General features: G+C 40.8%; 1 protein-coding gene across 3 annotated transcripts in view; it reads right to left on the bottom strand.

The window, feature by feature from the left end:
* The window catches only part of chka (choline kinase alpha), a 70,245-nt gene extending 58,207 nt beyond the window's left edge, over positions 1 to 12,038 (bottom strand). For 2 of the 3 annotated variants that reach the window (XM_038808198.1, XM_038808200.1), the window contains exons 1-2: positions 11,291 to 12,038; positions 2,937 to 3,045 (exon numbers count right to left, since the gene is read on the bottom strand). In XM_038808198.1, coding sequence (XP_038664126.1) covers positions 2,937 to 3,045; positions 11,291 to 11,514 — 333 coding nt within the window. In that variant the 5' untranslated portion in view covers positions 11,515 to 12,038. Of the gene's footprint in view, positions 1 to 2,936; positions 3,046 to 11,290 lie in introns of those variants that run through there. The other variant, XM_038808201.1, reaches the window with a different exon arrangement.
* Between the last annotated feature and the right edge of the window lie 25 nt (positions 12,039 to 12,063).

Genomic DNA, 12,063 nt, shown 5'->3' with positions numbered 1-12,063 from the left:
GATGCAATAGAAACAATAATAAATTTGGATGGATAGCTCCTTTGGTGGTCAATCGTACATTGAGCAAATTTCAGGAGGCCTAAAGTTCTCATTTACGTACTCCAACATGGACACTCAATCCCAGGACAATAAAAGATGAAAAATTACGAAGCGACATCGGTCTCAGCGTTACTCAGCAAGACCACCTCTGTATTACATCAGATCATCAAACAGAGAATTAGGAGTGACATGACTTGGGAAACAGTGCACCAGATTGCCAACCCACACTTCTGTCAGTTGAGGTTCGAATGGCGTGTCGCTGATTTTATGTTTGCATCTCTTACTTGTCAACAAATTGTAAGTATAGCTAGCTGGCTGCAAGACAGGAAACCAAGAGGAGGGTATGGGGTACCTACACTCAGTGGCAAAAGAGGGAGAGTGGGTCATACAAGGATCAATCCTGGGCCCGGTTATTCACTATGCATGTTAACAATTCAGACTTGGGAATGAAAAAGTACAAATTTCTAATTTTGTGGACAATGCTAAATGGGAGGGATGGTCAACATGGAGGTGGACAGCAGTATATTACAAGGTTTCCAAAATGAATAAATGAGTATTAAATGAACATCAACATTTTGGTAAGAAAAATAAGGAAGTCACCTATCACTTGTAAAATAAATCTAAATGAGGCAGTAAAGCAAAGGGATCTCGGAGTACAAATACACAGATCACTGCCCCTTCCGGGGGGGGGGGGGGGGGGGGGGGGGGGGCTTTTGTTAATCTACACTTGGGAGTACTGCATACAGTGCCAAGTACCATATTACGGTAAGGATACAAGGTACGAGAGAAGATGTAAAAAAACAAATTTAATGGACGATACCAAAAATGCACGTATGTACATATCCAGAAAGGATTAACAAATTGGATCTCTTATATCAAAAATTAACGGTGCAGGGGTGACCTAATAATTTTGACCAATTAAACAGTATGGGGGCAAGATTTTCCAGCCTCCCCCATGGCAATCTTCCCAGTGGTGGTGCCGGTTCACTATTGGCCACCGGCAGAAACATCTGGCTCCACCAATGTCTACGTCTTGTGTGGCTTACCCATCCAGCCGCTGGGGAACCCTGCCTGGAAGGCTCCACCCTCTTTCTACTTGTGGGGAAGTGAAAAACTAGAGGCCATCACTGTAAGTCACCAAGATATCAAATAGGCAATTCAGTAGAAACTTTTATTTAACCTGAGGATTGTGCGAATGTGGAATAGCCCCATCCCAGGAAGTGGTGGAGGTGAATAATTAGATGCATGTAAGGGATGGGGAGGTATGCCTATGAGGGCGAAGGTAATTTGGTTATTCTAATAGAAATAAATGAGAAAGGCTGAGAGTAAGCTCAGATGCAACATTAACACCATCATGGATTAGTTAGATAATGGCCTGCCTCTGTACTGTATATTCTGTGTAAATCTATGCAAACGCAGGAAAAGAGGGATAAAAGAAAAATGATTATATTTTGCGAGATCATTTTTATAATGATTAGTGCAAAGTCCATCCAATCACGACTTGAAAATAATTTCTTGTTTTATCACAAGCAGTGTTTTAATTTGAGCCATGAAATGGCTTTCCTGTGACAAGTTAATTACAACAACCAGAAACTGTTCAATGTATTATAATTGTGTGTATAAATAATACAACTGTCCCATTATCATTGCTTCCATCAGTAATGTACAGGGACAAATAGGATCTGTGTGCATTATTTTAAGATTGTATCTGTGGTGATCTGCAGATCATTTACCCGACAAGAGGAACATTCAAAATTGTCTCAAATTACATATTTTCCCATTAGTTGCTGATTGCAAGACAAACACTGCCAGTTAAGGCAATTTGCACTCCTTGTAATTATTAACTACCATAGTCATACACAACGGTCACCAGGGGAAAGGAACTTAGAAGATTAAATTGTCTTTGATCTTTTCACTCTTCACATGTCCAAAATAAGCACACTACCACAAATGTTTAGAACCGTCAGCATAAAGTTCAACAGAGCTCTGACGTACAAGTGTAGAATCCTACCTTTTGATCATTTGTAACAGGTGTTTCTTCTAAATTCTTAAGTATTTGTTTACGGGTCTGTTCTAAAGAACATGAACTAAACCAAACAGTTCTATTGCAACGACCTGATGTTTGCAAAGCCAATAAGTGACATGTCTAGCAGTTTACAGTATTGAAACGGAAATATTTTTTAAAAAAAAGGATTTTCCTTTATATGCACTTTCAGGATTAATGTTTCAGTAATCTGCAGGGAAACTGGTCATTTTCAGTTGCACCTTTTCTGAAAAGAAGCAGATTTCTTATTAGCTACTATATTTCTCAATTCCAGTGAACTACTAAATGATTCATTAAGCTTTACATCAATCTAGATTGCCATTTACTCTATTCTACACTGGATAAATATTCTGTCACACAAAATTCCTAATCTGCATTATTATTCTCTGCAAACTGGAAAATTCAAATCTTTAATTATGAAAGGAATTTTAAGCGTCTCAAATGTATTACATCCACTGTTTTCAGATTCTGCTTATATTGTAGATTAAACGAGAACTGTAGCTCAGTATATTTTGTTTTATTTACAAGAAATTTCAACAACGAGAAGCATTTGTACCAATTTATTGTAAAACATATTTACTCTTGCTCAGAGCAAAGCATGATTTGTGCAATTTTCACACCATATTTTTAAACTTTATTGTTGATGCAGAACGGCTTTGATTCACATGGAGACACATTAATAAACATTTTTGGTTAATAGAAATGGTGCTCAAAATGAAAACTGCTTATTCAATCAAATAATTTATTCCATTACAATTTCTCACTAATTGCTAATACTTAATGGAGACATCTTTAGCTGTCAGACAGACGTACATCATAAATGAACATCCCACATCGGGAAACACAGTCTCACCTGAAGAATTGCACCATACAATCGAAGGAGAACACACCGTGGTTCATCCTTTATACAGCTTTTAGTATCAGGCAATGAGCATTGAAAAAGTAGATTACTAAGACCACCCCTGCAAAATAATAAGAAAGAAAATATTACAAAAATAGAATGCAAAACCAAAAATAGAAGGCTTAAGATTTTCAGCCAAATCAGTTATAAATCATTTGGAAAGCCAAGAAACATTATTTAATGGTTCCGAATTCAGATCTTGCCTTACAGATATTCTCATAGGTACAGCAACACTAGCCATTCCTATAAGTGGCCTAAGTATTTCGGGGTAGTTTCTCCCACAGTTGCTTTGGTGGTTATTTTCAGTGCAATGTGACCCACACAAATAATCACAATTATAAATTTATATTAAAAATGATAAACTATGATCGCTCTCATTTATTTTAAGATCTTCAGGCAGCACGGTGGGTAAGTGGTTAGGATTGCTGCCTCACGATGCCGAGGTTCCAGGTTTGATCCCGGCTCTGGATCACTGTCCATGTGGAGTTAGCACATTCTCCCAGTGTTTGCGTGGGTCTCACCCCCACAACCCAAAGATGTGCAGGGTACGTAGATTGACCATGCTAAATTGCCCCTTAATTGGAAAAAATGAATTGGGTATTCTAAATTTTTTTTTAAAATTTTAAAGTCTTTCTTTTCTTATAAATTTTCTGACCTTGATCTTCTTTGTTTACTCGCTGGTGTGCAGGTAAACCAGAATGGAATACCTTTGTTTGACAAGAACCTTCAGTCCTTCCTGAAACGTGTAGACGTTTCACTACCAGTGTCTGTGATTAGTTAACATAATTACCATACTTTTAATTTATAAAAATTAAGATTAATCCTGTATTTCCTTTTTTTTTTTATAAAAGTGTCCCGAATTTATATGTAAAAAAAACTATTTTAATCAAATTTGTCCAAACCATTCTATTTTATTTAAATGAGACATGTCATGTTTCCTCAGTTTTCTTTGAGAGAAAAGACCCAGGATAGTTAATCTTTCTTCAAAACATTATTTCCTTAACTTATGGGATCAACTATGTAGATTCTTGAAATTGAAAAATTGCATGCATGATTCCAAATCCAATCTCACCAGGGCCAATTATCTTTATAAAATTACCGCTTTGGATTTCTACTCCTTGCAGTGCATTCCAAAATTATATGGACCATTTTAGAAAACATAGCCTGGGAACTTTGTGGTGGTCTAGCAACCATTTGCAATCCATTTTAATACGCTTATTCTGTCTCATGGGCTCACACCTACTTCGTTGTTTTTTTGAAAAATGTTTTTAGTTTTTCAACAGAGGGACATTACCTCAAATAATGCAGAACCAGACAAGTCTGGGGCATGCCGTTCACATTTGGCTTCCACCTCCAGGAAGACTCTGCTCATTCCGGTTCTGGTTAGGTGCACTCTATGCACCACTTTCAGCTGCATTGGCTTAGCCTTTCGCATGTGGAGTTGGAGTTGATTCTGTTCAATGCTTTGCTCCAGATGCCCCACCCTATTTAAATCCCTAGCTCTTCCTCCCATTTTTATCTCATCTCATCCAATGGGGAGAGTACTTTCACACCTACTTTTAAGAGTGGTAAATGCCATTTAAAACCCGGGTAGATAGCAACAGCACTTCCCCATCTACCAAGGCCATCTTCTCCTCAAAGAAATGCAATGAGTTAGCCATGGCCACCCCCACTCCTAAAACCACTCGCCCCCGATTAGCTCATAATACTCCTCAAGATACTCCTTTATTATCCCTCATGATACTTTTCCAATAGTGCAATAAAGCTAACAATTTGATGGTTCAGCCCTTGCCTCTTTCTGAGCAGAAAGGTGGCGTTTACTACTTCTGAGCTCATTGGCATTTGGCCTGTGCGAAAGGAACTCTTGAAATTGTGCATTAGAGGAACAGCAATTGTCTGAGCCAATTCCTTTGGAACCAGGAATAAATTTTCTTTTTTGGTACCCCAGTACTCCTCAACAACTAAATGTAATTAAAATTTGTCTGTTGGCTGCACAATAATTATTTGAAATGCTAACAGATGCAAATCAAAAGGCTGGGGAATTAGACAACGTTTATTATCTTTAGTTATTGAATCATCAAGGAAGTTTTATTTCAAGGAAAGTGACTGATACGTACAAACTATGCAATTTCACATATTGGCAGCTGTTAAAAGCAAACGGACATGTGTCAGGAGATCACTCTTTACAAATTAACATCCCAATTTCCTTTACCATTGAGAAGAATTAATTTGGATAGTTCAGTGCACCCACTTCAGTATCAAATGCATACATATATCATTAGGGAGCAGTCCTGTGGTCTGCATTTTCCCACTGCCTACTCCATCTGGGAAAGTTAAGAGAGGATAACTGGAGTTATATCCAATGTGACAGGCTGGAGATGCAGAAAAAAAACTAATAAGTTTTGGAACTTCCTCGGCTTTTTAGACAGATTATGTATTTAAATCTAATATTGGGTGTATAACTTTCTTATGTATATCGTGGGCTGAGAATATCTGAAGAAGTCATATTGGACTTGAAATGTTAACTCTTGCTCCCTGTTTGTAGCCAACAGTCAATTCGGGCAAGGGGAGGGAGGGACCTTCAGAGGGACCAGACGCCAATCAAAAGGGAGAGGGGGAAATAGTGTTGCACCTCCCACCCACCGCCACCCCGGGCCAGACCGAAAGTTTGTAAATACAGACAACTAAGAACAAGCTACCACAATGCAACACACAAGTCGCTACGTTACCCCACCATGTACAGGATTGATGAACCAGCGAATAATAAAAAAAACACGCCAGCTGGCAAGGGGAGGGGTCTCGGGGAAGTAGGAGGAGTTGGGATTAGGAGGTTAATTCAAATGCAAGGCTTTTGTATAAACTGTAACTAATGTGTGCAGATTTGTTTGTTTATTTTTGTTGTATAAAAAGAAAAAACTCGAATAAAAACATTTTTTTTTTTTTTTAAAAAGGTTTCTCGCTCCAGAGTGTCAGTGTAGATTCAATGGGCCAAATGCCCTCCTTCTGCACTGTAGGGTTTTGGTGGATGTCCAGCATCTGCAGCAATCTTCTTTAATTAAAAAAAATGGTATCCACATAGTGTTTTCACAGAATTCAGACGTAACTGGTGGTTCTGTGGCCTGCAAAATGCATAAGATTACAGGTTGCAATTCAACGGAGACATGGCATTCTTATGAAAACTATCTCTACTGTGATTGTAAGGGGGAAAAAGCACTGGGAGAAAACCTGAACTGTTACAATGTTCAAACATAGTTTCTGACCTTCTCCAAAAGAACTCATGTTTCGAATTTGACCAAGCAAAAAAAGTGAATGCTTCGCTTCTGAAAGAGAGGACTCTGGCGAATGTGTCACAACTTGATGCAATTTTTTTTGTGTGATCTGAAAACCTGGTAGTGTGAAGTCTGGATTATCACATGTTTTGAAGCATTCGCAACAACCAAATTACAATATATTTCAAGCTTTCTGTGCCACCCGTATTGAGCAATTCAACGCTGCAAGCAGTCTCAGTGACACATGTTGCTACAATGTATTCTGCAAAACATGGATATTATACACCCCGTAGCCATACCAGGTAATTTTCTAACATGAACGCTTCCACTTACCCGAGTCGTGATTTTTATGTTGGATCGCACAAAACTAGTTGGACTTAGGAGGGTTAAATTATTAGAACAGATTGCATCAAGCTGACATTTATTCCATTGAGCATGGCAGATTGAGGATGAATATGTTATTGAGCTGTTTATAATGTTAAACAAGATTTCATGGAATAGATATTGAGAAACTATTTCCTCGGGTGGCAAAATCAACCTTAATGTTATAGAGCTAGGCCATGCAAAAGCAAAATCAAGGAGTCCCTTTTCGCACAAAGAGAGCAGAAATTTGAAACTTTACAAAGTGGAGCTCACAAGACAGATTTTTTTTTGGGGGGGGGGGGGGGGAGAAAAGAGACTGCGGCAGGTGGCAACGGTATTCCGGGATAGGGAATAAAAAGTGAGAAAATGACACCGAGTTGCAGATGAGCCACAATCTAGGTGAAAAGCAGAACGTGCCCAGGAGCTAAACGGTCCACTCCTGTGTTCCTGTAACCAGGCTGATGCACCTGTTTATTCACTTGCCGCAAAGACAATCACATGAATTTTATGCAATATATCTACTTTACTTAAACTTCAAACCTGGGTGGAACGTTTTATTCCTCATCAAATGAGACTAATTAACTCCAATCATTTGTATTTATAATTGGATTGAATGGATAAACTTTAAAATTTACATCAAATAAGCATCCCATCTCATAGTATTTGGCTTCAAATGGAATACATTCTGAACACCCAAGCATTCCAGCCGAATGGGTTCCACCTGACCGGGGGTGGAACTGAGTTTCTGGCAAGGCATTTTGGAACTGCTTTTTGGGAGATTTGAAACTAACTCGGCAGGGGCGTGCGAACTAAGAGGTAATATGAGAGAGGGATGCCAAGGTGCACAGAATATTGGTAAAAAGGTAGGTCGCACTAAAGTAGGGGATAATAAGGTAATAGGTGGGGTCATAGAAAAAGAGAACAGGCTGAATTCTCCACCGTCGGGATTCTCCATTTTGCTGGCAGCCCGGGGGCTTCCCGGCAGAGTGGGGCTGCCCCACAATGGAAAACCTCATTGACCAGCCAGCGAAAGAGAGAATCCCAATGGCATGCCGTAACCAAAATCTGCATGCAGGTGAATGCACAGATGTGGTAAATAAGATTGGCGAATTACAGACAAGATTGCCATGTGGAAATATGATTGTAGCTATAACGAAAACCTGGTTCAAAGGACATGATTGGGCGTTAAATATTCCTGACACAAGGTGTTCAGGAAAGACAGGACAGGAAGAAAAGGAGGAGTGGCAATATTTATTAAGGAGAGCATGGCAGTGCTAGTTAAAGGTGACACCCCAGAGAAGTCAAGGACAGAATTTATTTGGCTAAAGCTGAGGAAAAGAGGTGCAATTACATTGCTCAGTGTAGTGTGTGGGCCACCAACCAATGGGAAGGATATAAAGGAACAAACGTGCAAGGGAATTACAGAGGTGCAAAAATTATAGAGCACTTAAGGGACTTTAATGATCCAAATATAGACTCGTATCGTATTAATGTAAAAGAGCAGAGATTGTGTTCAGCAAAATTATCTTCAGCAGTTTCTCAGTCCAATGACAAAGAGGCACTGCTAGAGTCAGTTCTTGAAAATGAAGCTGGCAGTAAAATATTCAGGGGGCATGGTCATTGTATCATAAAGCTGAGGCTATGGAAAATGACAAGGAACAAGCCAGAGTAAGAATAATTAACTGGAAGAAAGCCAACTTTGAGAGGCTGAGGACAGATCTGGCTGAATAAACTGGAGTCAAACAGTTGGCAGGAAAAATGGTACCTGATCAACGCATTACCTTCAAAGAGGAGCTAATTTGGGCACAGTCAAGGTATATGCCCTCAAAAATGGAAAAGGTAGGGCAAACAAATCCAGGGCTCCCTGGATGACAAGGGATATAGACATTAAGATAAAGAAGTGGTATGCTTATGACTGATGTCAGGTGGAAACTAGAATTGAAGACCGAGTTGAGCGCAGATGGCTCGGAGAGCAGATGAAGGAGGCAATAAGAGCAGCAAAGAGAGAGTATGAAAAGAGACTGGCAGCTAACATAAAAGGGAATCCCAAAGTCTACCAGCACCATATAAACAGTTTAAGGTTGGGAAGAGGAGGGATAATGAGGGACCGGAAATTGAATTTACATATCGGCAGAGGGCATAGCTGGAGTACTATATTAATACTTTGTATCTGTCTTTATCAAGGGAGATGATGCTACCCAGACCATGATCAAATAATTCAGACACTAGAAGGTCTTAAAATTAAAAAAGAAGAGGTATTGAATATGCTATTTGTACTTAAACGGTTGATAAGGCATTGGGACCAGATGAGATGCATGCAAGAAAGGAGAGTGGAAATTGCAGAGGTAGCGTTCATAATTTTTCAGTCTTCCTTAGGCTGGGTACTGCCCACGGTCTGGAAAATTGCAAACATCACACCCTGGGAGAAGCCACGACACTATTAATCAGTTTAACTTTGGTGGTGGGAAACATCTAGAAACAATACTTTGAGACTAAGTTAATAGTCACATGGGCAAATGAGGGCGGATTAAGGAAAGCCAGCATGGGTTTCGAAGGGAAAATCATGTTCAACTAACTTGCTGAAGTTCTTTGAAGTGGTAACGGAGAGGGTTGATGAGGACAATGCGGTGCACATGGACTTCCAAAAGGCAGCTGATACCATACTGCGCAACAGACTTGAGCGAAGTTGTAGCTCATGGAACAAAAGGACCAGTAGCAACATAGAAATGAAATTGGTTCCTGCTCCTGGGCCAGAGACTACTAGTTAATGGACATTTTTCAGGCTGGGGGAAGGTTTGTAGCATGTTGGAACCCTCACTTTTCCTGATACATATTGATGATCTCGATCTTTGAGTGAGGGCACAATTCCAATGTTTAGGGATGATAGAAACCTCAGAAGCATTAAACTGTGAGGAGGATAATGTAGACCTTTAAAAGAACATAAGACAAAATGGTGGAATGGGCAGGCAGGTGGCAGATGACGTTCAATGCAGAGAAATGTGAAATGATTCATTTTGGCAGAAAAAACATGGAGCGACAGTATAAAATGGGGGTAAAACACTAAAGGGTGACGGGTATCTCAGTGAATCTGCGTATTAGTCATTGAAAGTGGCAGGTCCAGGGGCAAGAACAGTAAAGCCTACAGTATTCTGGGTTTTATTAATAGGGGCATAGTGTACAAGAATAAGGAGCTGATGTTGAACATCTATAACTTGTTCAGCTTTAGCTGGAGTATTGCATCCAGTTCTGGGCACCACACTTTAGGAAGGACATGAAGGAACTCAAGAGAATGCAGAAAAGATTCACGAGGATGGTGCTTCCTAGGATGAGAAATGTTAGTTATTGAGATGGATTGAAGAGGATGATTCTGCTTTCCTTGGAGAAATGTAGGCGAAGAGCTAATTTGATTGAGAAATTCAAAATCACGAGGGGTCTGGAGGGCACAGTGGCAAAGTGGTTAGCACTGCTGCCTCACAACATCAGGTTCAATTCCACCCGTGGGTGTCTGGAGTTTGCACAGTCTCCCCGTGTCTGCGTAGGTCTCTTCCTGGATTTCCTCTCACAGCCCCAAAGAAGTGCATGTCAGCAGGGGTTACGGGGATGGGGGGGGGGGGAAAGAGAGCGGGGGTGTTCTTTAGGAGGGTCACTGCAGACCCGATGGGCCAAATGGCCTCGTTTTGCACTGTAGGGATTCTATGGATGAGTAGATGGGGAGAAACCATTTCTATCGACGAAAGGATCGAGAACGAGTCGGCACAGATTTAGAATAAACAGTTACAAAAAAAAGCTACGTTAATAGTAGGAAAAGCGAAGGACAAAAACGCAGTAAGTGGGTCAGGAATGTGGAATGCTCTGCCCACGTCTGGTGGAAGGTTCAATCGAAGCTTAGACCGTTATCCGAACAAGAGGGATTGTGGAAGGTTACGGAATGGGGTGGAGTGGAGGGGAGGGGGTTGCAGACCACCATTCCCCCCCCCCCCCCCCCCAACACCCCCGCCCCAAGTGGCTTCCTTCTCCGCTGCACCGGTTCGGCGATTGTGACAAAAACCCTGCTGGATCAAATTCTGCTCACCACGTCAAAAAAAAATTACCCCTTTCTCGGTAAACCCGAACTGGCTTCATGTTGTACCGTTCCACCCATTCCCGGCACGATGCCGTTTAGCATTTGGAACTGTCGGTAATCTAAAAAAATATAATAATCCAAAATTTTTCTTCCCCGCCCCAATTTCTTCCACCATTTGAACACAAGGTATAAACGCTGATGGTGATAGTATGGGACTTATCGGAAGCCTTAACAACCCTTCAATGTTGTCCTTTCATTAAACACTTTGCGATTGGGGGGGGGGGAATAAATCACAACTATACAGATGGGGGGGGGGGGGGGGGATATGGAATGAAAACTATTGACCGGATTATGCTGCAGCTTTTTTTTTGGATCCTTCACCACCACCACCAACCCCCCCCCCCCCCCCCCTTTCTGCAGGATGTCGCATCGCCTCCATTTTTATTCAACACGTTTTTAAGATTTCATGGCCCCGAAGTGTCTTCAGATTTAAGACTACTCCATTTTTTCAAACGCCACCAAAAAGAGAAGGAAAAACAATCAGAAATAATTCCGTCAACACTCAAGGATATAAACATATTTTAAAAGTACACACACACACACACACAAACCTTATGATGCTAATTTGAAATTCGTCTTCTGACAAGGTTTTCCAAGCACCTCGAAGGAACTCTTTGCACCAAAGATAAGCTTTATGCTTGACTTGGGGCTCGGGCGCGTCCTGTCTTGCCGCTTTGTATTCCGTGCTCTCTTCGTGCTGAACGCGGATCCCGTTCTGTGCGATTAGCAGTCCCATCCCCAAAGTGTCCACCGCGCTGGAGAATTTGGTTTTCATTTATATCGACGGAAAAGAATAAAAAATGGCAATTATCACTTTAGCGCGGTTTTTCCTAAACAGAAAAAAAAGGACTCCCCTCCTCACGGTTTTGAATGAATCCCCTCCCCTCGCTCTTTACTCCAGCAACAAAAGGGTTTTTTTCCCCCTCCAAGGCTGGAAGACAAAGGGAGGGAGAAAGAGGAGAGAGAGAGAGGGGTAAGAGAAAGAAAATAAATCCAAGTCTATTAAAACAACCACACCTTAAAAGCCCGGTATCTCTGCGAAAGAGAGGAGGGGAGGGGGGGATCAATATCTTAAAATTATTTCTTTTGAACTGTGTCAAAAAATATAATTTTAATATATAGATAGAAGTAAATGCAAACGTCGGCTGATAAATCTACAGGTCTTGAATTTCTCAGTGATGACAAAGTTAGTAGCTGCAAATAATGGTGGACGTCTTCCACTTGTTTTAAAAACCAAATCCCCTCGCACAGACTACCAGCTCGGAGGGCAGCACTCAATGTGTGCCGCTGTGAGGATGTGCGATCAATATAACACTCATGACGT

This window comes from Scyliorhinus canicula, chromosome 9, assembly GCF_902713615.1.
Source record: "Scyliorhinus canicula chromosome 9, sScyCan1.1, whole genome shotgun sequence".
Classification (NCBI taxonomy): domain Eukaryota; kingdom Metazoa; phylum Chordata; class Chondrichthyes; order Carcharhiniformes; family Scyliorhinidae; genus Scyliorhinus; species Scyliorhinus canicula.
The sequence above is the reverse complement of the archived record's forward strand: the minus strand, read 5'-3'. Positions and strand labels throughout refer to the sequence as shown.